At 41.9% G+C, this 27,476-nt stretch overlaps 1 protein-coding gene across 3 annotated transcripts in view; it reads right to left on the reverse strand.

The window, feature by feature from the left end:
• LOC106587856 (zinc finger protein 609) overlaps positions 1-27,476 on the reverse strand; it is a 99,365-nt gene that overhangs the window by 50,939 nt on the left and 20,950 nt on the right. For 2 of the 3 annotated variants that reach the window (XM_045689546.1, XM_045689547.1), the window contains exon 2: positions 20,837-21,705. The exons of the other annotated variant lie outside the window; for it this stretch is intronic. In XM_045689546.1, coding sequence (XP_045545502.1) covers positions 20,837-21,583 — 747 coding nt within the window. In that variant the 5' untranslated portion in view covers positions 21,584-21,705. The remainder of the gene's footprint in view (positions 1-20,836; positions 21,706-27,476) is intronic. 3 annotated transcript variants of the gene reach the window in all.

The following is a 27,476-nucleotide window of genomic DNA, read 5'->3' on the forward strand; positions in this document are numbered from 1 at the left end:
GTAACTCATTTATAAATATGAATGAAATGTAATTCATACAGAGATCAAGAATCTAGATCACAGGAGGTTGTGGGCACCTTCATTTGGGAGGACGGGCTCGTTGTAATGGCTGGAGCGGAATAAGTAGAATGGTATCAACTACATCAAACAGGGTTTCCATGTGTTTGATGCCATTCCATTCGCTCTGTTCCGGCCATTATTATGAGCCGTCCTCCCCTCAGCAGCCTCCTGTGATCTAGGTATGATATGCTGAGGATGTCTTCTGAAAAGCAGACCCGCGAAAGGGTTTCTTCTCACCTCAACTATAAAGAAATACCATTAGACTTCCTGAACAATTTTTCACTGGCTGCTTTATAGAATCTGCTAATGAAAGTTTAGTATGAGATGTCAATGTCGCTTGACTAGCACTTATAAATAAAGATATTTAAATAATAATGGCTTCCTTTAATAGTTTCCTCAAACTGTTTGCCTTTCACAGTAAGACAAACATCAAATTGTACACTGACAGAAACGAGACCACGATTCAGCTGGGCTGTGTAAACATGCTATGGCTCGTGTACGGCAATAAATATCTTGCAACTTAGTGTGCACTCCAAACTCTGTGTTTGACTAGGCTGTTTACAGTCTACGGTGAGTTTCTACATCCTCCCTGCCGGTCCCTCGTAACTATATGAGTATTATCAGGTATCTATAGGCTACTTCTCTTGACATGCCTTGTTCTAATACATTCAGCCAATTTGGCCATAATGGCAGAGTGTGTGCCAATTGAATAGATGTAAATGTCATGTAAACACCAACTGACTGGTGGACTGTGCCAAAGCCAATGGCTCCATGTTGCAGGGCTTAGAACGATTTGGCAGCAACCAGTGCTGAACAGAAATAGATTTCAACAGGACTGGGACCTTAATTCTCCAATAACAACCTGATCTGGGAGCATTTGATTTGGGTGAGGATTTAGTGATTCTGTGGTGATGACGCCTTAGTCCAAAGACCAGGGCTGAGGCCCAGGATAGTATGCCCCCCCCCCTCTCTCTCACACACACACACACACGTCTCTCCATGTTCTTCAAGAACAGCTCAACTGTGCTACTCTGAAGACAAGCCTTGTAGCCACGACTATTGTGCAGCTCAGAGCTCAATCAAGCCTGTTCTCTGTCAAAAGAGCTCCCAAGATGATCTCCAATCAAATTAATTCCTTTAAACCAATTAGCAGAGGCTTTAAAAGAGGGAGAGCCTTCATAGTAAGATCATTGTACCATCTGATAAAAAAAAAAAAGATTTTATTGGGGGAGGGGGGGGTTTGTTGCACAGATCACACATTTACAGAACAGGAAACTGGAAACAGAACATAAAGATTCAATTGTATAACAGTGTAATCTCTTCCACTTCATACTAGCAGGCCAGTGGGTTAATGTTATTACAGTTGGAACGGAATGGGGGATAGCTCAGGTTTCCAATATGAGCACAACAGTTACAGTCTCTCAGAATTAAAATCCCATACTGTGCACTGTGCAAGCTTTCCACAAATAATCATGAGTGTTAGACATTGCTCCCCTAGGACGGCCATGTTCCCTCTTTCATTTCTATCAGCAGCATAATCCCCTTTTGAAACCCTTTTTAGGGTGAATTAGAAAGGCGCCGTATTCAAAGAGATGAGTGGAGAGAGAAGGGGCTGGTAATAATCCCAAGGCCCTTGCGGTCTACGTGGATTAGAATGGCAAAGAAAATCCTTTCATCTCAGATCCGCACTTCCCAGCTCCCTCACTCACACACATGTTTTATTGACACACACTCACCAGATGGGGAAATGTGTTTGTGTGAAATTATCTTCTGTAAAGAAAACAAGTCATCTTTGCCTTGTTTAATAGATGACAGATGATTCAATTCTGTTTAAAACGATAGTTAATCTACTAGATTGAAGACAAGCTGATATGAAAGTCTTTCTCTCTGGACCAACCTTAGTGTGGAGGCGTTTTGTCAGGACAGACTCCTGGTCATAACAGCACATTATATTTATTTATTTTACCTTTATTTAACCAGGTAGGCAAATTAAGAACAAGTTCTCATTTACAATTGCGACCTGGCCAAGATAAAGCAGAGCAGTTCGACACATACAACAACAGAGTTACACATGGAGTACAACAAACATACAGCCAATAATACAGTAGAAAAATAAGTCTATATACAATGTGAGCAAATGAGGTGAGATAAGAGAGGTAAAGGCAAAAAAAGGCCATGGTGGCAAAGTAAATATGGGCGTTATCTGCAACTGAGAAACCAGAGGAAGGAGCAGGCGGAACAAACCAAAGTAGAGGTCGACCGATTAATCGGAATGGCCGATTAATTAGGGCCGATTTCAAGTTTTCATAACAATCGGTAATCGCTATTTTTGGCCACCAATTTGCCGAATTGTAAAAAATATATATTTTTTACACCTTTACTTAACCTCTTACATCTAGACGTTCCGCTAGCGGAACACCTGCTCCAATATCCAATGATAGGCGTGGCGCGAATTACAAATTCCTCTTAATAACCTCTTGGGGCTAGGGGGCAGTATTGAGAGTTTTTGAAAAAAATATGTGCCCATTTTTAACTGCCTCCTACACCAACTCAGAAGCTAGAATATGCATATTATTGTTCAGGTTTGGATAGAAAACACTGAATTTTCTAAAACTGTTTGAATGGTGTCTGTAAGTATAACAGAACTCATATGGCAGTCAAAACCCTGAGACAAATTCTGACAGGAAGTGGATACCTGATGTGTTGAATTACCTTTAAGCCTATGCCATTGAAACACACAGGGGCTTATTAATTGTTGAGCACTTCCTATGGCTTCCACTAGATGTCACCAGTCTTTAGAAAGTGTTGAGTCTTATACTGTGAGAACTGAACGAACAAGAGCCTTGGAACGGTGGTGGCCGATTAGACTCTGGCGCGCGAGTTCATGATAGGTACTCTCGTTCCAAAACGTTTTAAAAGAGAATGCAAACGTCCGCCTTGAATATTATTCATGTTCTGGTTAAAAAAGGCACTAATGATTTATGCTATACAACGTTTGACATGTTTGAACGAACGTAAATATTTTTTTCCCCCTCGTTCATGACGAGAAGTCCGGCTGGCATAGATCATGTGCTAACAACACGGAGCTTTTTGGACATAAATTATGAGCTTTTTCGAACAAAACTACATTTGTTATGGACCTGGGATTCCTGGAAGTGACATCTGATGAAGAGAATCAAAGGTAATGGATTACTTACATAGTATTTTCGAACGGTTGCGTTCAAGAGATGTAAATCTATAATTCTTTGAATAACAATATCATATTTTACCAATGTTTTCGAATAGTAATTATTTAATTTGTTGTGCTGCTTGACTGGCGGTTATTGGAGGGAAACGATTTCCTCAACATCAACGCCATAGTAAAACGCTGTTTTTGGATATAAATATGAACTTGATAGAACAAAAAATGCATGCATTGTCTAACATAATGTCCTAGGAGTGTCATCTGATGGAGATTGTCAAAGGTTAGTGCATCATTTTTGCTGGTTTTCTGCTTTTGGTGACGCCTGTCTTTGAATTGACAAAACATTACACACAGCTATTGTCAATGTACTCTCCTAACTTAATCTAACTTTATGCTTTTGCCGTAAAGCCTTTTTCAAATCGGACAACGTGGTTAGATTAAGGAGATGTTTATCTTTCAAAGGGTGTAAGATAGTTGTATGTTTGAGAAATTTGTTTTCAAATTTGGCGCTCTTGATATTTCACCTGTTGTTGATTGGGTGTACCAGGGGTGGGACGCTTGCGTCCCACATAGCCCATAGAGGTTAAATACAAAAAATTCAATTTTTCAAACGTATGACTATTTCACAGCATTTTAAAGACAAGACTCTCCTTTATCTAACCACACTGTCCGATTTCAAAAAGGCTTTACAGCGAAAGAAAAACATTAGATTATGTCAGCAGAGTACCCAGCCAGAAATAATCAGACACCCATTTTTCACGCTAGCATATAATGTCACAAAAAACAAAACCACAGCTAAATGCAGCACTAACCTTTGATGATCTTCATCAGATGACACACCTAGGACATTATGTTATACAATACATGCATGTTTTGTTCAATCAAGTTCATATTTATATCAAAAACCAGCTTTTTACATTAGCATGTGACGTTCAGAACTAGCATACCCCCCGCAAACCTCCGGTGAATTTACTAAATTACTCACGATAAACGTTCACAAAAAACATAATTATTTTAAGAATTATAGATACAGAACTCCTTTGTGCAATCGAGGTGTCCGATTTTAAAATAGCTTTTCGGTGAAAGCACATTTTGCAATATTCTGAGTAGATAGCCCAGCCATCACGGCTAGCTATTTAGACACCCACCAAGTTTAGCCCTGACCAAAGTCAGATTTACTATTAGAAAAGTTTGATTATCTTTGGTGTTCTTCATCAGAATGCACTCCCAGGACTGCTACTTCAATAACAAATGTTGGTTTGGTTCAAAATAACCCATAGTTATATCCAAACAGTGGCGTTTTGTTCGTGCGTTCAAGACACTATCCGAAGTGTAAATAAGGGTCACGAGCATGGCGAATTTCGTGACAATAGATTTCTAAATATTCCATTACCGTACTTCGAAGCATGTCAACCGCTGTTTAAAATAAATTTTATGCCATTTTTCTCATAAAAAAGCGATAATATTCCGACCGGGAATCTGCGTTTAGGTAAAAAGACGAAAGAAAACAAAGCATGGGGTCGACTCGGGCACGCGCCTGAGTCTCACAGTACTGTAACCAGCCACTATCCAAACGCGCTACTTTTTTTTCAGCCAGAGCCTGCAAAGCCACGATTCAGCTTTTTGCCGCCTTCTGAGAGCCCATGGGAGCCGTAGGAAGTGTCACGTAAAAGCAGAGATCCTCTGTAATGGATAGAGATAATCAAGAAGGGCAAGAAATTGTCAGATAGGGCACTTCCTGCATGGAATCTTCTCAGGTTTTGGCCTGCCAAATGAGTTGTTATACTCACAGACACCATTCAAACAGTTTTAGAAACTTTGGAGTGTTTTCTATCCAAAGCTAATAATTATATGCATATTCTAGTTTCTGGGCAGGAGTAATAATCAGATTAAATCGGGTACGTTTTTTATCCGGCTGTGAAAATACTGCCCCCTAGCCATAACAGTTTAATGACAAATACAACAATACTGAATGAACACTTATTTTAACTTAATATAATACATCAACAAAATAAATTTAGCCTCAAATAAATAATGAAACATGTTCAATTTGGTTGAAATAATGCAAAAACAAAGTGTTGGAGAAGAAAGTAAAAGAGCAATATGTGCCATGTAAGAAAGCTAACGTTTAAGTGCCTTGCTCAGAACATGAGAACATATGAAAGCTGGTGGTTCCTTTTAACATGAGTCTTCAATATTCCCAGGTAAGAAGTTTTAGGTTGTAGTTATAATAGGAATTATAGGACTATTTCTCTCTATACAATTTGTATTTCATATACCTTTGACTATTGGATGTTCTTATAGGCACTTTAGTATTGGCAGTGTAAAAGTATAGCTTCCGTCCCTCTCCTCGCTCCTACCTGGACTCGAACCAGGAACACATCGACAACAGCCACCCTTGAAGCAGCGTTACCCATGCAGAGCAAGGGGAACAACTACTCCAAGTGCTCAGAGCGAGTGACGTTTGAAACGCTATTAGCGCGCACCCGCAAACTAGCTAGCCATTTCACATCGGTTACACCAGCCTAATCTTGGGAGTTGATAGGCTTGAAGTCATAAACAGCGCAATGCTTGAAGAATTGCGAAGAGCTGCTGGCAAAACGCACGAAGGTGCTGTTTGAATGAATGCTTACGAGCCTGCTGGTGCCTACCACCGCTCAGACTGCTCTATCAAATCATAGACTTAATTATAACATAATAACACAGAAATACGAGCCTTTGGTCATTAATATGGTCGAATCCGGAAACTATCATCTCGAAAACAAAACGTTTTTCCTTTCAGTGAAATACGGAACAGTTCCGTATTTTATCTAACGGGTGGCATTCCCAAGTCTAAATATTCCTGTTACATTGCACAACCTTCAATGTTATGTCATAATTACATAAAATTCTGGCAAATTAGTTCGCAACGAGCCAGGCGGCCCAAACTGTTGCATATACCCTGACTCTGTGTGCAATGAACGCAAGAGAAATTACACAATTTCACCTGGTTAATATTGCCTGCTAACCTGGATTTCTTTTAGCTAAATATGCAGGTTTAAAAATATATACTTATGTGTATTGATTTTAAGAAAGGCATTGATGTTTATGGTTGGAGCAACGTGTACCTAAGCGATTATATGCAACGCAGGACAGGCTAGATAAACTAGTAATATCAACCATGTGTAGTTAACTAGTGATTATGATTGATTTATTGTTTTTTATAAGATAAAGTTTAATGCTAGCTAGCAACTTACCATGGCTTCTTACTGCATTCGCGTAACAGGCAGGCTCCTCGTGGAGTGCAATGTAAAGCAGGTGGTTTGAGCGTTGGACTAATTAACCGTAAGGTTGCAAGATTGAATCCCCGAGCTGACAAGGTAAAAATCTGTCGTTCTGCACCTGAACAAGGCAGTTAACCCACCGTTCCTAGGCCGTCATTGAAAATAAGAATGTGTTCTTAACTGACTTGCCTAGTTAAATAAAGGTGTTAAAAAATAACAACAACAAAAAAATACAAAAAAATAAAATAAAAAAAAAATCGGCCAAATCGCCGTCCAAAAATACCGTTTTCCGATTGTTATGAAAACTTGAAAATCGGCCCTAATTAAATCGGCCATTCCGATTAATCGGTCGACCTCTAGACTGGAATATGTTCAACGATTCCTCCAATGGCATTGAGGAGTACATTGTCATTGGCCTCATCAATAAGTGCATCGATAAAAGGCTGGTCATGGCTCACAACACCATCATCCCAGAAACCCTAGATCCACTCCAATTCTGCATACCACCCAAAAGATCCACAGATGATGCACTCTCTATTGCACTCCACACTGCCCTTTCCCACTTGGGCAGAAGGAACACCTTTGTGAGAATGCTATTCATTGACTACAGCTTAGCATTCAACACCATAGTGCCCTCAAAGCTGATCTATAAGCCAAGGACCCTGGGACTAAACACCTCCCTCTGCAACTGGATCCTGGACTTCCTGACGGGCCGCCCCCAGGTGGTAAGGGTAGGTAACAACACATCCGCCACGCTGATCCTCAACACAGGGGCCCCTCAAGGGTGCGTGCTCAACCCTCTCCTGTACTCCCTGTTCACTCATGACTGCATGGCCAGGCACGACTCCAACATCATTACATTTGCCGATGACAACAGTGGTAGGCCTGATCACTGACAACAATGAGACAGCCTATAGGGAGGAGGTCAGAGCCCTGGCCATGTGGTGCCAGGACAACAACCTCTCCCTCAATGTGATCAAGACAAAGGAGATGATTGTGGACTGCAGGAAAAGGAGACAGAGCACGCCCCCATTCTCATCGACGGAGCTGTAGTGGAGCCGGTTGAGAGCTTCAAGTTCCTTGGTGTCCATATCACCAACAAACTAACATGGTCCAAGCACACCATGACAGTCATGAAGAGGGCACGACAATGCCTATTCCCCTCAGGAGACTGAAAATGTTTGGCATGGGTCCTCAGATCCTCAAAAGGTTCTACAGCTGCACCATCGAGAGCATCCTGACTGATTGCATCATTGCCTGGTATGGCAACTGCTCGGGCTCCGACCATAAGGCACTACAGAGGGTAGTGCGAACGGCCCAGTACATCACTGGGGCCAAGCTTCCTGCCATCCAGGACCTCTATACCAGGCGGTGTCAGAGGAAGGCCCCAAAAATTGTCAAAGACTCCAGCCACCCTAGTCATAGACTGTTCTCCCTGCTTCCACACGGTAAGCGGTACCGGAGTGCCAAGTCTAGGTCCAAGAGGCTTCTAAACAGCTTCTACCCCAAAGCAATAAGACTCCTGAACATCTAGTAAAATGGCTACCCAGACTATTCACATTGACTGACACACCCCCCCCCCCACCACTGCCACTCTCGGTTGTCATCTATGCATAGTCACTTTAACTCTACCTATATGTACATACTACCTCAACTAACCGGTGCCCCCACACATTGACTCTGTACCAGCACCCCCTGTATGTATAGTTATTTTTTTATTACTCCTCTTTAATTACTTGTTACTTTTATCTCTTATCTGTATTTTTTGAAACTGCACTGTCGATTAGGGGCTCGTAAGTAAGCATTTCACTGTAAGGTCTACACCTGTTGTATTCGGCGCATGTGACTAATACAATTTGATTTGAAACACGGGTTTATTTAGCATTTCAAAAAGCCCACAGTGACCAACATGTCTAGTAACAATTACACCGACAAAGTATTTGAGGATTATGCAGCTATAGTCTACAAGGCATCGAAGAAAACAGCAACAATGTGGCTAGATTGTGGTTGGAGTTAAATAGGGTTTGAGTAATGTGATGGAGTAGTGGTTTAACATAGAAAAGATTGTGGTTGGAGCTTGAAGAGTGGTGATAAATAACAGCAAGAGAGAGAGGGTCTTCCAAATGCCTACTCATGGTCTGTTTCTAATACAGAACAAGCCTTTATTCTATAGAATTCCAAGGTCAACTAACCTAACCTGAAAATATTGACATACTTTCACTGTTTTTTCCTGAAGAAACACTTCCATATGATTTTCCCTATTTGTTTCACAAAGTATTTGCACATTATTTTGTAGTTTTTTTAATTAGCTCCACCAAATGCTAACGTTAGCTGTTCTGCTAAGCCACATATAAATTGTACTTGATCGTCCCGCGTTGGACATATTTAAATGTATAGAGCCGAATCCAGCCCAGCCAGACTGAACCCATTTGCCCAGAAATGTAACCCACCTTGCTGACGTAAACAATTCCTCAGCAATTTCCTGAAGTTATCAGTAGAACAGTACACTGCAAGTGTGCTTTAATTAGTATGTTTGAAAAAGCCTACGGGATAACAAGACAAACAGTCTCAGTTACAGGGCTAAGTCCATGTTGCAAATATGGAGATTGTCTCCGTCTTCCTCCTATGTAGGTTCACCAGTATTTCAATGTGAAAACAGAATGGTGTCTATTGGTAAGAGACTGTTGCTAAGGTACAGTTGCTAAGGTACAGAGGCCCAATGGCAAGAGGAAAAGAAAGGCATTAGGCTAGACTTCACAGCTACCCTTATTGTATTGAGCAGCTGGCATTAACCATACAGTCTAGTTTTTAAATGATGGTAGTAATTTCAGTACCAGGGTGAAATGTGAGGTCCTGACACCTTGCTACCCTGGTTCTTATCAAGCAATGAGACACAGGTTTTGGAATATTCCTAAGAGTACAGGGTAGAATGGAGCCTCAGTCTCCAACAAAATACCAAAGCGCCTCTTTCAAGATGAGCGCAGAACTGGATATATAGCCTACCTTTATGAAGATAATCCTATTTGTAACCAGACTCTTTCAATCTGCAGTAAAATGACTTGCTACAAGGAAAAGGAACAGGGAACGACTCAGGTTGAATAACAGGCTAACCTGTAAACTCCCACTTGCATTTCAAGCCTATAAAAGTAGCTTGAGAAACAGGGTGATAAATATAAATGAATGCCCGTGTTTCATTCTGACTCACTCGACATACCTGACTAATTAGGCTAACCACACGAGCAAATAGCAGGCATGCTTTGGCCACTGTACACAGCACACCCATTAGAATGCAGTATACAGTACAGTATGCAGCCTACAGCGGAGTAACAGATCTCAGCCAGTCTCAACGAATGCTTAGGAGGCTTTAAGTGGAAATAGATGTCCAGGGGATTAGGGTATTTTTCAATTAGTGGCCAACATAAGGCCTTTTTTTAAAACAACAAGCAGAAACTTAGGTGATTTCCAATGTACTATGTTAGTTCTCAAAACCAAACCAGGCTAAAACTAGCCATGTAAATGGACTGTTCAAAGGCAATCCTCTGGTTTACCCATAATGTAAAAGAACCCCTCATAGTAGAAGTAGAAACCTCTAAAAATCATTATTTTTTTCCCAACGCAAAGTGGGAAGGCAAAAAGACAAGATTACTAATGGCAGCCGCAGGTTCGCAGCACACAGACAATCTCTTTTATCTCCCTGTCTTCTAGAAGCTGCCTCTAGTCCTCCTCTTCTCCCACTGCACTTCTGTGCAAAGAACTTTACTCCATAAAGAGGACCTGAATGGGGGGTTTGACATTCCTCCCTTGAAAGCCCTAGCTAAACCTTTTCTGAAGAGTTGCCTCACCAACAACTACAGTACGCACAAATCTACATTTCTTTCAAGCTGAAAATAGTTGTTCCATGAGTGGTCGAGTCATGAATGTCTCCGTGTGGAAGAAGCTTGTCCAACAGTGAGTGGTTTCATAACGCAGTTAACACTTTGAACAAAATGACAGGCCTGGGGAAGACGCTTTCATGTATCGTACAGCCTAGGTCTAAATTATTGACACACCACAGAATGCACTAAGCCAAACACTCTGAAAACAGGCAACAATCCTGAAACACACAGTAGAACAAGAGTGACTAACAGACACTGTGCCAGCTTTCACTCACAGGCAGAACATTCCAGGCCAGAGGAAAGCCACGTCTGCTCCTCCCCACTGTGTGGGTTTTGTTCTGCTAATCAGACCAAATGCCTCAAGGATTCAAGAACCCTGGAACTGTGTCCGGCTTAATAGAGCAGCCCTTCCAGCCAGCCTCTCCCTGTCATTCCACCAGCCCCATGCAGCTGAAGCTGAGCAGACAAACCATTCAGTGTGTAGGGGGTTAAAGACTTCATCCATTCATAACCTAACGTAGCTGGTGTAAAAGAAATGCCTGAACGGAGTTCTCATCCGGTTATTGGCAGCTCCGTTAGTGGTGATCAATTCATAACGCTGTCCTCCCCCCTTCCTTAACCCTCCCCCCTTCCTTAACCCTCCCTTCCCCCCTTCCTTAACCCTCCCCTCCCCCTTTCCTTAACCCTCCCCGAAATCGTCCCACCTACTCAACAGCCAGTGGAATCCCGTGGCGCGTTATTCAAATACCTTAGAAATGCTATTACTTCAATTTCTCAAACATATGACTATTTTACACCATTTTAAAGACAAGACTCTCGTTAATCTAACCACACTGTCCGATTTCAAAAAGGCTTTACAACGAAAGCAAAACATTTGATTATGTCAGCAGAGTACCCAGACAGAAATAATCAGACACCCATTTTTCAAGCTAGCATATAATGTCACATAAACCAAAACCACAGCTAAATGCAGCACTAACCTTTGATGATCTTCATCAGATGACACACCTAGGACATTATGTTATACAATACATGCATGTTTTGTTCAATCAAGTTCATATTTATATCAAAAAACAGCTTTTTACATTTGCATGTGACGTTCAGAACTAGCATTCCCACCGAACACTTCCGTTGAATTGACTAAATTACTCACGATAAACGTTCACAAAAAACATAATTATTTTAAGAATTATAGATACAGAACTCCTTTATGCAATCGCTATGTCCGATTTTAAAATAGCTTTTCGGCAAAAGCACATTTTGCAATATTCTGAGTAGATAGCCCAGCCATCACGGGCTAGCTATTTTGAACCCCACCAAGTTTGGCCCTCACCAAACTCCGATTTACTATTAGAAAAATTGTATTACCTTTGCTGTTCTTCGTCAGAATGCACTCCCAGGACTTCTACTTCAATAACAAATGTTGGTTTGGTTCAAAATAATCCATACTTATGTTCAAATATCCTCTGTTTTGTTCGTGCGTTCAAGACACTATCTGAAGGGTGACACGCCCGACGCGTTTCGTGACAAAAAATGTCTAAATATTCCATTACCGTACTTCGAAGCATGTCAACCGCTGTTTAAAATCAATTTATGCGATTTTTCTCGTAAAAAAGCGATAATATTCCGACCAGGAAACCCTGTTTCAGTTCAAAGACGAAAAAATAAAAACATGGTGTCGCCTCGTGCACGCGCCTCAGTCTCATGGTTCTCTGATCGACCACTATCCAAATGCGCTAATGTTTTTCAGCCAGGGGCTCCAAAGACATCATTCACCGGTTTGCCGCCTTCTGAGAGCCTATGGGAGCCGTAGGAAGTGTCACGTTACAGCAGAGATCCTCAGTTTTCAATAAAGAGAGTGTAGAAGCCCAAGAAATGGTCAGAGACGGCACTTCCTGTAAGGAATCTTCTCAGGTTTTTGCCTGCCATATGAGTTCTGTTATACTCACAGACACCATTCAAACAGTTTTAGAAACTTTAGGGTGTTTTCTATCCAAAGCCAATAATTATATGCATATTCTAGTTTCTGGGCAGTAGTAATAACCAGATTAAATCGGGTACGTTTTTTATCCGGCCGTGCAAATACTGCCCCCTATCCCCAGCAGGTTAACACCACCCCCCCCCCTTAACCCTCCCCCCACTTCCTTAACCTCTCTTGGGCAGGGGGCAGTATTTTCACGTCCGGATAAAAAACACGTACCCGATTTCATCTGGTTATTACTCCTGCCCAGAAACTAGAATATGCATATTATTGTTTGATTTGGATAGAAAACATATGACTATTTTACAGCCATTTAAAGACAAGACTCTCGTTAATCTAACCACACTGTCCGATTTCAAAAAGGCTTTACAACGAAAGCAAAACGTTAGATTATGTCAGCAGAGTACCAAGCCAGAAATAATCAGACACCCATTTTTCAAGCCAGCATATAATGTCACCAAAACCCAGAAGACAGCTAAATGCAGCACTCACCTTTGATGATCTTCATCAGATGACAACCCTAGGACATTATGTTATACAATACATGCATGTTTTGTTCAATCAAGTTCATATTTATATCAAAAACCAGCTTTTTACATTAGCATGTGACGTTCAGAACTAGCATACCCCCCGCAAACTTCCGGGGAATTCGCTAACATTTTACTAAATTACTCACGATAAACGTTCACAAAAAGCATAACAATTATTTTAAGAATTATAGATACAGACCTCCTCTATGCACTCGATATGTCCGATTTTAAAATAGCTTTTTGGTGAAAGCACATTTTGCAACATTCTAAGTACATAGCCCAGGCATCACGGGCTCGCTATTTAGGCACCCGGCAAGTTTAGCACTCACCATAATCATATTTACTATTATAAAAGTTTGATTACCTTTTGTTGTCTTCGTCAGAATGCACACCCAGGACTGCTACTTCAATAACAAATGTTGGTTTGGTCCAAAATAATCCATCGTTATATCCGAATAGCGGCGTTTTGTTCATGCGTTCCAGACACTATCCGAAATAGTAAAGAAGTGTCGCGCGCATGGCGCAATTCGTGACAATAAAATTCTAAATATTCCATTACCGTACTTCGAAGCATGTCAACCGCTGTTTAAAATCAATTTTTACGACATTTATCTCGTAGAAAAGCGATAATATTCCGACAGGGAATCTCCTTTTCGGCAAACAGAGGAAAAAAATCCCAAAGGCGGGGGCGGTCGGGGTCACGCGCATAAGCCCAGTGTCCCTTGATCGGCCACTTGAGGAAGGCGATAATGTGTTTCAGCCTGGGGCTGGAATGACGACATTCTGTTTTTTTCCCCGGGCTCTGAGCGCCTATGGACGACGTGGGAAGTGTCACGTTAGAGCAGAGATCCTTAGTAAATGATAGAGATGGAAAAGAAGTTCAAGAAATGGTCAGACAGGCCACTTCCTGTAAAGGAATCTCTCAGGTTTTGACCTGCCATTTGAGTTCTGTTATACTCACAGACACCATTCAAACAGTTTTAGAAAATTTAGGGTGTTTTCTATCCATATGTAATAAGTATATGCATATTCTAGTTACTGGGTAGGAGTGGTAACCAGATTAAATCGGGTATGTTTTTTATCCAGCCGTGTCAATACTGCCCCCTAGCCCTAACAGGTTAAAATAATTGTTATGTTTTTTGTGAACGTTTATCGTGAGTAATTTAGTAAATTCACCGGAAGTTTTCGGTATGTTTGCTAGTTCTGAACGTCACATGCTAATGTAAAAAGCTATTTTTTGATATAAATATGAACTCGATTGAACAAAACATGCATGTATTGTATAACATAATGTCCTAAGAGTGTCATCTGATGAAGATCATCAAAGGTTAGTGCTGCATTTAGCTGTGGTTTTGGTTTTTGTGACATTATATGCTAGCTTGAAAAATGGGTGTGTGATTATTTCTGTCTGGGTACTCTCCTGACAATCTAATGTTTTGCTTTTGTTGTAAAGCCTTTTTGAAATCGGACAATGTGGTTAGATTAACGAGAGTCTTGTCTTTAAAATGGTGTAAAATAGTCATATGTTTGAGAAATTGAAGTTATAGCATTTGTAAGGTTTTTGAATTTCGCGCCACTCGATCCCACTGGCTGTTGACTACCCAAGAGAGGTTAACCCTCCCCTCCCCCCTTCCTTAACCCTCCCCTCCCCTCTTCCTTAACCCCAGTTGGTCCTCTACCCCCCCCCCTCTACCCATCATGTGCCCTCTCTTCCCTCATAACAGCAGAGCCCTTTTTCCTTGTGTAGCTGGCGTATGAATAGATGGATGGTTTATTACTAGACCGCTGACCCAACTCCACATCCTCCCCACCCCTAAGCAGAGAAAATACATCGACTCCAGACCATCAAAATTTCGGCCTTCTCCCTTTTCCCCCCTCTCGTTCTTTGTTTGTTTGTTCCCCTCTGTCCCCCCCACCCCCGGCTTTCCTGCTACTCACGCATTGATAGGCGAAATGAGGCGCATTGGAAATTTGCTGGCTGACAATGGAAGACAGCTGCTCTCACTGCATAAGTCTTTCATGAGCTGAATTAGCAGCGCGGGCTAGCCTCTCTCCCTTCCCCCCCACATGCTTCTCTGACAGCACACTGATCCAGACACACGCACACGCCTAGTCTTGTACAAAGCTTAGGAGACAGAGGGAGGAGAGAGACAAGGCATGAAAGGGCTTTGTTTCTCAGAACTGTGATCACTTTTGCAGGACGAGTCAAAGATGTTTTGCGACCTTGAAGCCATCCTCCCCATACATTTTCTATGAGGATATGGCTGCTAGGTGTACACAGCGAAAGCTCACGTTTTAACAGAAATAGCCTATGGTACCTGAGGAAAACATGAGGGCATTCAAAGACCCCAGTCCTCAGCAACTCAAACCATATGAACACACATCAATTCACAGGCTCATTCACAATTATTATAAGCCTACTCCTCCATTTCCTTTGCTATACATTAATCTAATCTACAATCTAGCCTCCGAGGTGGTACCCAGTTTACCGCTCAATAGGAAGGTAAATAACTGTACGCTTCTGTTAGATATCAGAACATCATGAATTTTAAAACTAAAACAAAAAAAAATTGAAATGATCAAAATCGACATTGTGACATTTTTCAGCATGAAGGCTCAAACTACAGTGCTGCCATTCCCAGCAAAATCTCCTTGTTATCCCAATAGAGGAGGAACAAAACAACATGTGGCCTCCCAGCACGGTGCAGCGAGGTTTATAGGCTCCTCCACAAGCTTTACGAAAGTCAACATTTTATTGCGACACCTTCAGGAGCAAATTAAAAACAGGCACATCCCCCTATTGACAAAGACCCCATATGTTACAACAAAAGAAAATAGGTTACAGAACAGGCACAGGCCAACAGTTATCCATTTTCAAAAGATCCATGATTAAAATGGTTAGCTTAAATAGTGTTCCAAACAAGTCTCTAGGTTATGAGCAACAGCAGATAGAAGGCAGAACGTACAGAAGGCCTAACTCAACTCTTCTTTAAGACAATGGTGTTATCTTTCACAAATTCATCGTAGTCCTTGTGATGACGGTGAGAGTTTGTTTTATTCAATGTAAACCTAGCTGGAAGTAAAAGTCTTCTGTTGTGTACAAAAGCAGATCTTTCAGTGCTCTCAGCAGCCTTCAGAAAGGAACAAGAGGGCACAAATCAAGCCCGCGGTTCTCCAGGTCAAGGAGCCTGCTAAATGTCTACAGACACAGTTTATGACCAGCCAGGACTGGGTTCCAATATTAAATATTTCCACACAAGGGTCTCTCAAGGCTCTTGACAAGGATTTCCTGGAACATTGTCCGACAGCACTATAAACTCAGTGGGCCGCAGCTTTCCCATTCCCTGACGAGGCCTCCGGTCTGACCGTGGGGGATGGGGAGGAAGCTTGTTCCTGAGGCAGAACCAGCTCTGGGAATGTTCTCCCGTCTCTTTAATCCCAGACGCAGTAAAGTGACATTGGACATCAGGAATACGACAACCACACAAAAAATAGCCCTGAGCTAAGGCTCCTTTTGTAATGGTACATTGAGGCCACCGCACAAACATTTGGTGAGACGTTCTTGGCAGTAATGTAAATTGTCACACCTGTACCCTTTTGGAAAAGGACTAGAGAGAACTGTGCTAGCTGACAGCAAACTGAAATGGTTTTGCAAATTTCTGCTTAAATACAGACATCTTGAGGGTAGACATTTGTGACCGACTGTTAATGAATCATTCAGCCATCTAGCCTACAGAACAAAGAAACGCATTTGTATAGGAGGGTCTTTCTGAGCGGGTGACTGTAAAGACAGAGTAAAAGGCTAAGTGGTGGCTATACAGCAGAATATGCCTTGACAGGATTTCACCCGCTTGCTTGCGGAGTAGGAATCAGTATTTCCCACTTCATCGTGTTGCCTCATCACCCTACGACAATAGCAACCCCAGATAACAAGGCTTTCTTAAGTGGGGAAAGTTGGAAAGGAAACAAGACCCACATACCGAAGCAAACTCCTTACGTATACTGCAGAGGAGCCAGTAGCAACACTGACACACATTCCAGGTTCAAGGCTGCTTTTTGCTGGCATGCCAAAAATGAATGTAGCATAATATTGATGCGAATAGATCATGGCAATATCTGCAGCAACTGACAGCCTAAAGATTGTGACAAATGTTGGGTCTTTTCGTCAGTATTATGAATGCTTGTCTGATCTGAGTTTATATAAAACACAGTTTGAGAAATTCAGAAGAGCCTAGACAAAAGGCCTTTAACAGCTTGCCTGCACATGCTTTGAGGAAACAAAGAGGATAATGAATGTGTCCTTTTCATAAAGAGACCAAAGGAAACACATTAAAACACTGAATTCAACCGCAACCTCAGGCAAACTCTAGCCTAAATGTTTCTGGATCTGAGACAAACAGGCTAGCTCAACCAAAAAGTTGTCAGAGATCAGCTTACCCAATCCTTATCTCCTTAACACCATTAAGGGGTCAAAAGTTAACTGACCTAGCCTCAATAATCCAAGGCTATAGCTTTTTCTAAATAGGTGGGCAAAGTAGTTTCGCCGTCACTAACCCTCCCTTGTATTGTGTTTAGCCTCACAGCCTTTTACATTGTTGTGGAGACAGAGGCTAATGACAGACGTGGAAAACAATTAGTGTGGAGTGTTTTTACTGGAGTAGAGAGGGGGGGCTCCCTGAGGGAGAGAGTTTCTAACAGATAGAGGCAGCACTACAGGAATCACAGCAGCACTGACTGAGTCCGCTGCTGCAAAATGCCTCCCTTCATCTGTTCCTCACACACACATATCTAAACACACATGCAGGTTCTCGCAACAGTAGGTTGTCAAATCAACTGAAAATAGGCATGTAGGGCCAACAAGCTTTGTTTTCAATGAAATTGAAGCTGGGCAATGGTGGAGACCAACCACAGGCAAAGAGCTAAGGAGAGCCAGGGGAAGGAGTCTTTTTTCACTTTCCACATTGGATTTTCTATTATGCTAATGAATTATACCACAGACACATGGCTGTCAGGATCCTAGTGAACAGAATAACACCTTGAGGAATGAGAAATCAATCATTTCCTTGGCTCATTTCACTCTAGCGGCTGCAAGCTGACTTCGGATGTCAGTTGGACGGCGTTTCCTCGGACACATTGGTGCGGCTGGCTTCTGGGTTAAGCGAGCAGTGTCAAGAAGCGGTGAGGCTTGGCAGGTCATGTTTCGCAGGACATGGCTCTCGACCTTCACCTCTCGAGTCCGTTGGGGAGTTCCAGCGGCGATGAGACAAGATCGTAACTACCAATTGGATATCACAAAACTGGGAAGAAAAAGGTGGTAAAATATCTATAAAAAATGAACAGGTCGACATGGAGTAGATTTCGGCTACATTTCATAATGCTTTGTTCAGCAGTTCAAAAGGAACACGGCTAGACGACTAACAGCTGAAAAGAAAGCACCGTCATGGTGCTAGGGCTGAAACAATGTGGCTTCATGGTAAGGTGCCTCAGCAGGACCAAGCAAGTTAACATTCCAGGTAGGATTTGGCTGAACAGATTAGGGAAATACCGTTTTTCCCCAATCCCTGCTTGCTGTGTAGCCTTGTTTTTCCACACAAAAATGTAAATGGGAGAATAGCAAGTTCTGTGTTCAGGACTACACATCAAGTCTCTTGTTGGAATTGGGCTAACCAGCATATATGAACAGGTATAGTCTACCCTCTACGCAATTGACACTCCCCTCAAAACCAGTCATCCCTCCCTCCTCGTCCAGAGTCATCAAAGCCTTGGTGTTAATTAAAAGGAATGAGCTCTAACACAGTAGCACCAGTAAGTCAGAGGCAAGAAAAGGAAATAAAGCTAGTTCTCATGAGAGCCCTTTCTCCCCTAACTGCACATCAGCAACTACACAGTGGTGGCCAGGCTCTTTCACTCTCAAGCACAGACCTTTTTTTCCTCCTTCCTCTTTTGAACTGACATTAGCAATGTAATTTTCCATAAGAGCTGCTCCATTCGTCAAGGCCAGCATCACGTCGAGGCAGCTGACGAATGAATGCCTGGCTCCTCCAGGCTTGTATAATGAGTGAGCGAGAGAGAGCGAGAGAGAGGGTGGGCAGTGCTGTAGTTGAGGGAGCAGAGATGATTTATTCCAGAAACAAGAGCCAATGCTTTAGGAGCTCTGTCCTAAGATGGAGACAGTGCGAGCACAGTCACACACTCAAAGAGGGTAAGAGCATGAGTTAGTAAGTCATCATTAAATAAAAAATAAAAAAAGAGAATGTATTTGAGATGACGAATAACAAATCACACCCAGTTACTGTCAACTGTCTAGAATCCTCGTCACGTACACCTTTATTAAGCTACAGCTCAGAAGCTCTAACATGCTACTAACTGGGAACCATCTGGATGACTTAACATGCTATTCAAATATATTATGACTTGTATTATAGATACTGTTCACAGTTTGGGCAAATGCGATTTGAACTCTGGAACACCCATGGCATGGAGATGAGACATGTTGGACAACATTTATAAAGATTAGGTTCATTTTAGCAACATTGAATATGCCATATTTTTGGGGCTGCAGGTAGCCTAGTGGTTAGAGCGTTGGGCAAGTAACCGAAAGGTTTCTGGATCGAATCCCTGAGCTGACAAGGTAAAAAAATCAGTCGTTATGCCCCTGAACAAGGTAGTTAACCCACTGTTCCCCAGTAGGCAGTCATTGTAAATAAGAATTTGTTCTTAACTGACTTGCCTAGTTAAATAAAAGGTTAAAAAAAATGTTTTAAATGCCAATGTCATAAAACAGGGCAGTATACATTGTATTCATCATTAATGTGGTCTAGACGTCCATTGTATTGAGGCCTCCGTTTAAACATAGGCCTTTAGATTCTCAAGGAATCAGATATGAATTCATTGAAACACTATTGGCAACTGTTTTCTGGAGACCCTGAGGAGTCTAAGAACCCAGTGTTTAGTCTGACCCTTTGCCTTTGTTCAAGGTCGTCAACCAATCCATGCCGAGCTCATTGGGTTGCCCGAGTCCTTTCTGATTGCTAAACCTTTTGTCCTTAGATTTCCTTCCCTGTTTGAGTTATCTGAGGAGACTTCACAGCTTTGCATTCCTGACAGAGGGAAACTTGCTTCTGCGAAGGCCCTTCCCCCCCACTTCACTTTCATAGCAGCAGCGAAAGTGAGGGAGTGCTATGCCACCCCCTCCCCCACCCACCAGGCATTGCCGGGGCTTGTGGGATTAAGAATGGAACACGACGACAGACAAAACAATCCCCAGCACCTCCCTCCACTGCTGGTACTAACAGAGCATGAAAAGGCTGTTTGAGCACACAATAGACACACTGATAGACCAGCTCAATGAGGAGACAGGATAAGTGCTGGTAAATAGTTAAGCAACTGTTCATGAGTTTCTTGCATGACAATGTCTATGTTTGAAGAGGGGAAAACAGGCATTGCCATCAGCAATCAACTAGCTAGTCAGCAAGCTAATTGATTCATTTTGAAAAACAAATATCCTGTGTAGAACATGTTACGATATTTATGAAGTTTAATAACCACAGACACAATTGTAATAATAATAATGAACTGTAGCCAAGCACTTTAAAGTTCTTCCAGGCTTTTCCTGTTTAACGAAAGGCAGAGGGACAAGATATTTCAGAAACGCCATCATGACCAGATTGTCCTGACTGATACTCACAACTGATGTGAAATGAGGGCAATGTCTTCAATTAGACAAAACTAAAGTGGTGAGAAACAGCAGGCACAGCTCCAAACCCCTGACAAGGCTACATCATGTTCCAATAAAGTTAGAATATAGTTCAACCAAAAACCACATCTCAAATGGAATGAAATCTGAACCTACAGCTTGGCAAAGGTTTGGAAATTGGTCTTGCATATTGATACACATTCAGCTGAAACATTCCAAGCAATCATTTGTTTAATAGCACTCTTACCTTTTCATTTTTCACTTTCTTCAATGTTCTGCATTCTATATTGTCCAGCTCCTGCGGTTCAGTTTTAATTGTCAATGCTGGAACAATCCCAACAGACTCAAGTGCAATATTCCCCAACTGATCGTCCCCTACCAAGTCTGTAGATTGTGTGTTCTCAAAGGGGGCACTACGGTTAACCCCCAAAGCTACTTGAGAAACCACCTCCTTTTCAGTGGCAGCTATTACCACCACTGGCACTCCCTCGCTTTTCTCCTTCTTACTTTTCCCACTTGTCCCTTCCTTGTCTTTTTTACCACTGTTCCGAGAGACTTTGCCACCCTTCTCCATTCCTTTGCCAGTAGTGGAATTGTTGCTAGTGGCTCCTGCAGTAGCACCAGTGTTGGTTGGTTCCCCTTGGGTTCGCGTCTGCCCTTCTTTCTTGGCCCCATCTCCAGCTGAGACCTTGCTACTATTGTCTTTTGAGTTTTTGCTGCGTTTGGATTTAGATTTACTCTCCTTGCCTTGAGGGCCAGGTACAGGACTAACAAATCTGATGTTGTCAGGCAAAGCTGCAACAGCACTGGGCGGAGCCGTCATACCCCCTCCGTCCTTGGTTCCAGACATCTCAAGTTTGTCCTTTTCTAAGTCAGCGTCTAGGTCGATAATCAGATTTCCTACACCGATGTCCCACTCATCACCGCTGTCGTAAGTGTCCACCGCATTCGAGTCCACACCTTTCCCGCCTGCAGTGCCACTACTTAAGGACATTTTAGTGCCAACGGCCCAGGTTTGCCTCAATGAGGTCCGCCACCTTCTCTGACTGCTGGGGGACTGGGTTGAGAGAATCCTTAGGGTCTAGGTATCCCCTTCCTATTTACCCACATTTTGCCCTGGGGGGGAAAAGAGAAAAATAGTTACATCTATCCAATACAGTAGGTAATGCTCAGCCAACCAATGACATAAAACAAAAAAGGGCTGAGCAGCACCACAGAAGACAACAAAAATTCACAGAAAGTTTGAAGGTGATAAAACCTTTGAACTCCTCACAGCAATGAAGAATAAAGGTTCAAGAGTTGTTTTAATTGCCAATGAAAACAACCTAAAGGCTCAAACTCATTGCACTAATGTGGATCTAGCGTTGGTCTGAAAATCGTTCAGCTCGTTGTGTTTTAGGGACCACCTGCTGTAGATGTCTGACTGCTGACATTTTCATGCAATTCTACAGGTAAAATTGGTGTGCATTCGATTCGCAAATTACAGCCGGCTCTCTGTTCAGAGTTGCTAAGTTCTCTCGCTCAGCGAAAGCTATTGGTGTGTCTGAGCCCTAAATCTACATTGAAATGACTAAAACCAAACCGAAACTGTGTTGAAATGACAACAGCCCTACATTTTGTCACTTCACTCTGTCCAGCTTGCAAACAACTACTGAAACAAAAGCTACAGAGTTAGGAAACATTGGATATATTTTTTTTTTTTATGGACAGAGGGCCATTGCAAATTCTAATGATGAGAAAATATAACATTTCAGTGCAGCACTCCAGACCTCTATGAAGACTGACTGCAGACCACAAGACAAAACATTTAAGCACATGTTCTCCATTCATGCAACTGACATAGGCCTACAGCTTTTAATTATTTAACCTTTATTTAACCAGGTAGGCCAGTTGAGAACAAGTTCTCATTTACAACTTCAACCTGGCCAAGATAAAGCAAAGCAGTGCGACAAAAACAACACAGAGTTACACATAAACAAACGTACAGTCAGTAACACAATAGAAAATCGATGTACAGTGTGTGCAAATGTAGAACAGCAGGGAGGAAAGGCAATAAATAGGCCATAGAGGTGAAATAATTACAATTTAGCATTAACACTGGAGTGATAGATGTACAGATGATGTGCAAGTAGAGAGCAAGAGGATAAATAACAATATGGGGATGAGGTAGTTGGGTGTGCTATTTACAGATTGGCTGTGTACAGGTACAGTGATCGGTAAGCTGCTCTGACAGCTGATTCTTAAAGTTAGATGCTTGATCCAACACTATTCACAACTGACAAGCATACAGCTTGATCTAACACACTTCACAACTGACAGACCTACAGCTTGATCCAACACTACTCACAACTGACAGGCCTACAGCTTGATCCATCACTACTCACAACTGACAAGCATACAGCTTTATCCAACACTATTCACAACTGACAAGCATACAGCTTGATCCAACACTACTCACAACTGACACAGACCTACAGCTTGATCTAACACTACTCACAACTGACACAGGCCTACAGCTTGATCTAACATTATTCACAACTGACAGACCTACAGCTTGATCTAACACTACTCACAACTGACACAGACCTACAGCTTGATCTAACACTATTCACAACTGACACAGACCTACAGCTTGATCTAACACTATTCACAACTGACACAGACCTACAGCTTGATCTAACATTATTCACAACTGACACAGGCCTACAGCTTGATCTAACACTATTCACAACTGACACAGGCCTACAGCTTGATCTAACACAATTCACAACTGACACAGACCTACAGCTTGATCTAACATTATTCACAACTGACAGGCCTACAGCTTGATCTAAGACTATTCACAACTGACACAGACCTACAGCTTGATCTAACATTATTCAACTGACATAAGCCTACAGCTTGATCTAACATTATTCAGTTCAGGAAGGCTCGTGATGTCTTTACTATCAAGAAAAAAAACAATGACATGCCATTAGATTGGGACCTATTCAATCAAACTGGTAATGAACAAGGTCGGGGGTAAGGTAAAGAAAGATTCAACTAGTCCTGTAAGTAAATAAATAGGTGTCAAATTGGCTTGTTTATCCTGGAGCCACAGTTATCTTCACCCAGTAGTAGAGACATTGTTTTCTTGATTAAATACAACCAAATGCTTGTAGCAAAAGATGCATTTTGTTCACCAAATGTGACTAAACAGGGACAATGATCCATCCTTTAACACTACATTATCTAAAAGCTGCCCAAACTCCACCATAATCCCAAAGGTGCTACAGCGTTGCACAGAAATCCTGGTCTCCATAACCATTTCCCACAGTCACCATGGCAACCCTGGGAAACGTAAATCCTGATTGACGGCCAACCGTGGCCCCACTGTTCTGAGTGACTGGCTCATTCCACAAGGACTGCTGATAGTGTCACTGGTGAGGGACGAAGACTAACTGGCCTCACTGCTCACTCTCACAGGGTTAACATAGCCATACTCTGTCAAGTGGACACTGACAACCCCTGCATCAACACGGCAGCTTAAGAAAACACTAACATTGAATGATGCCAGAGGAAAGGCACAGCCCAACACCATAATGTAGGCTAAATAAAGTGCTGTTAAAAGGCATGCCTTACACAAACGCATTGTGATCATGTTAGCACTTAGCTTCATATCCTCTCTGGGATAGGGGGCAGTATTTTCACGTCCGGATGAAAAGCGTGCCCAAAGTAAACTGCCTGCTAGTCAGGCCCAGAAGCTAGGATATGCATATAATTAGTAGATTTGGATAGAAAACACTCTGAAGATTCTAAAACTGTTAGCATAATGTCTGAGTATAACAGAACTGATTTGGCAGGTGAAACCCCGAGCACAATCCATCCAAGGAATTTGTTTTTGAGGTCACTGTGTTTTCCAATGGGTTTCTATGGGAGACCTGATTTATTAGGGCCCAGATTGCAGTTTCTATGTCTTCCACTAGATGTCAGTCTTTAGAAATTGTTCGATGTTTTTCTTTTGAGAAATTAAGAAGTAGGGCTGTTCTTTGTAGGTGTCACTGAAGGGCTTTTGTCTTTTGTTGCGCGTGAACTGAAGCGCGCTTCACGTTTTTATCCAGTATTAGAAACAGTTAATTCCATCTTAAATTTGATTGTTTAATTTACATTTTAGGATACCTGAGGTTGGATTAGGAACGTTGCTTGAAATATTTGGACCAAGTTTACAGGTAATGTATTAGATACTTTGTAGTCATGTTGGAACCGGTGTATTTCTGAATCAAACGTGCTAAATAAATTGCGATTTTTGGGACAAAGGACATTATCGAACAAAAGCACCATTCATTGTGTCACAGACATTTGAGATTGCAAAAAGAAGAAGATCTTCAAAGGTAAGGCATTTATTATATGGCTATTTCTGACTTTTGTGTCGCACCTGCCTGGTTGAAATACGTTTTTCATGTGTTTGTATGCAGGGCGCTGTCCTCAGAAAATCGCATGTTTTGCTTTCGCCGTAAAACCTTTTTGAAATTTGACACGGCGGCTGGATTAACAAGTTAAGCTTTATTTTGATGTATTACACTTATATTTTTGTGAAGGTTGAATATTGATATTTCTGTAGTTTGAATTTGGCGCGCTACAATTTCACTGAATGTTGTCAAATCAATCCCTCTAACAGGATTCGCGCTTAAGGGATCCATAAGAGGTTATTAAAGCTTAGGTCTAGGCCTACCATTTCTTCAAATACAGTCTACTGCACCAGATGTGATAGCTTTCTCCAACATGGCCTCTGTATTTGTAATTCTCACACACACACACACACACACACACACACACACACACGAGTTGACATCACTTTTAATTATCCATAACGTCCATCTTATCCAAGAGACATTATGCTCTTAAACACATGCCTGCTCAGCTCTAACATGCTGACCACACCGCTTGCGTCACCTGCGTTGCAAAATATAGTTACACATACATGTTATTCAATCATAGCTTGTGCGAATCAACGAACATCTGCGTAGCCAGGCACTAAAATAGAACTTGGTTCTATTTGTGATGCTCGACGAGCTGCAAGTCCCACCTCTCCCACCTCCTCATTGGTTTTTAGGAGCATATACCCACATGGGTGATTGAAAGATGAACTGAGGTCCACACTCCAGTCCAGTTGGTTGTGGTAATTAGAGATCGACCGATTAATCGGAATGGCCGATTAATTCACGTTTTCATAACAATCGGTAATCGGTATTTTTGGGCACCGATTTGCCCCTTTTTGTATAATTTTTTTTAACAACTTTATTTAACTAGGCAAGTCAGATTAAAAACACATTCTTATTTACAATGACGGCCTAGAAACGGGGGTTAACTGCCTTGTTCAGGGGGGATTGGTTTTTGCCATCTTCGGTTACCAGTCCAACGCTCTAACCACCTGCCTTACATTGCAGTCCACAAGGATTAACAGGCTGACTACCTGTAACACGAGGGCAGCAAGAAGCAAAGGTAAGTTGCTAGCTAGCATTCGTTTTTTTATAAGTCTATCAATCTTAACATAATCACTAGTTAAACTAGTAATATCATCAACCATGTGTAGTTATCTAACGTGTCCTGCGTTGCATATGATCGATGCGGTGCCTGTTAATTTTCATTGAATCACAGCCTACTTCGACAAACGGGTGTTGATTTAACAAGCGCATTTGCGAAAAAAGTACTGTCGTTGCACCAATGTACCTAACCATAAACATCAATGCCTAACAGGAATATTTAGACTTAGTCACCCGTTAGATAAAATATGGAACGGTTCCGTATGTCACTGAAAGAAAAAAACTTTTGTTTTCGAGATGATAGTTTCCAGATTCGACCATATTAATGACCCAAGGCTCGTATTTCTGTGTGTTTATTATATTATAATTAAGTCTATGATTTGATAGAGCAGTCTGACTGAGCGGTGGTAGGCAGCAGCAGGCTCGTAAGCATTCATTCAAACAGCCCTTCGCTGTGCTTCAAGCATTGCGCTGTTTATGACTTCAACCTGGGTGGGTATAATTTGTGGAACGTTCCAACAGGAATCTATTCCAAAAACTTTGTAAATAACAAGGTTTCCAAAAAACAACGCATACAAAGTTGTATAGCGGCAGAATAAGATACCGGGTAGGGAGTGGTCTATTTCATTGCGTTTTTCACTCATCACTTATTCCGAAAAATGTCTGTCCTCACATGTCTGTTTGCCTATTGACAAACATTAAGAATAAGCTACGTGGTGAGTTGATGCCTATTCGGCAGCTAGTTAGCTAGGTTTGTATGCGTTGCTGCTTTGTATGCGTTGATGGTTGGCAACCTTTTACTTTACGTTTTTTGGAACAGATTCCTGTTGGAACGTTCCACAAATTATACCCACCCCTTCAAGCCTATCAACTCCCAAGATTAGGCTGGTGTAACCGATGTGAAATGGCTAGCTAGTTAGCCGGGTGCACGCTAATAGCGTTTCAAACGTCACTCGCTCTGAGACTTGGAGTAGTTTTTTCCCTTCCTCTGCATGGGTAACGCTGCTTCGAGGGTGGCTGTTGTCGATGTGTTCCTGGTTTGAGCCCAGGTAGGAGCGAGGAGAGGGACGTTACACTGGCAATACTAAAGTGCCTATAAGAACATACAATAGTCAAAGGTATATGAAATACAAATCGTAGAGAGAGAAATAGTCCTATAATTCCTATAATAATATAATAACTACAACCTAAAACTTCTTACCTGGGAATATTGAAGACTCATGTTAAAAGGAACCACTAGCTTTCATATGTTCTCATGTTCTGAGCAAGGAACTTAAACGTTAGCTTTCTTACATGGCACATATTGCACTTTTACTTTCTCCTCCAACACTTTGTTTTGCATTATTTAAACCAAATTGAACGTTT

This window comes from Salmo salar, chromosome ssa11 (genome assembly GCF_905237065.1).
Source record: "Salmo salar chromosome ssa11, Ssal_v3.1, whole genome shotgun sequence".
Classification (NCBI taxonomy): Eukaryota; Metazoa; Chordata; class Actinopteri; order Salmoniformes; family Salmonidae; genus Salmo; species Salmo salar.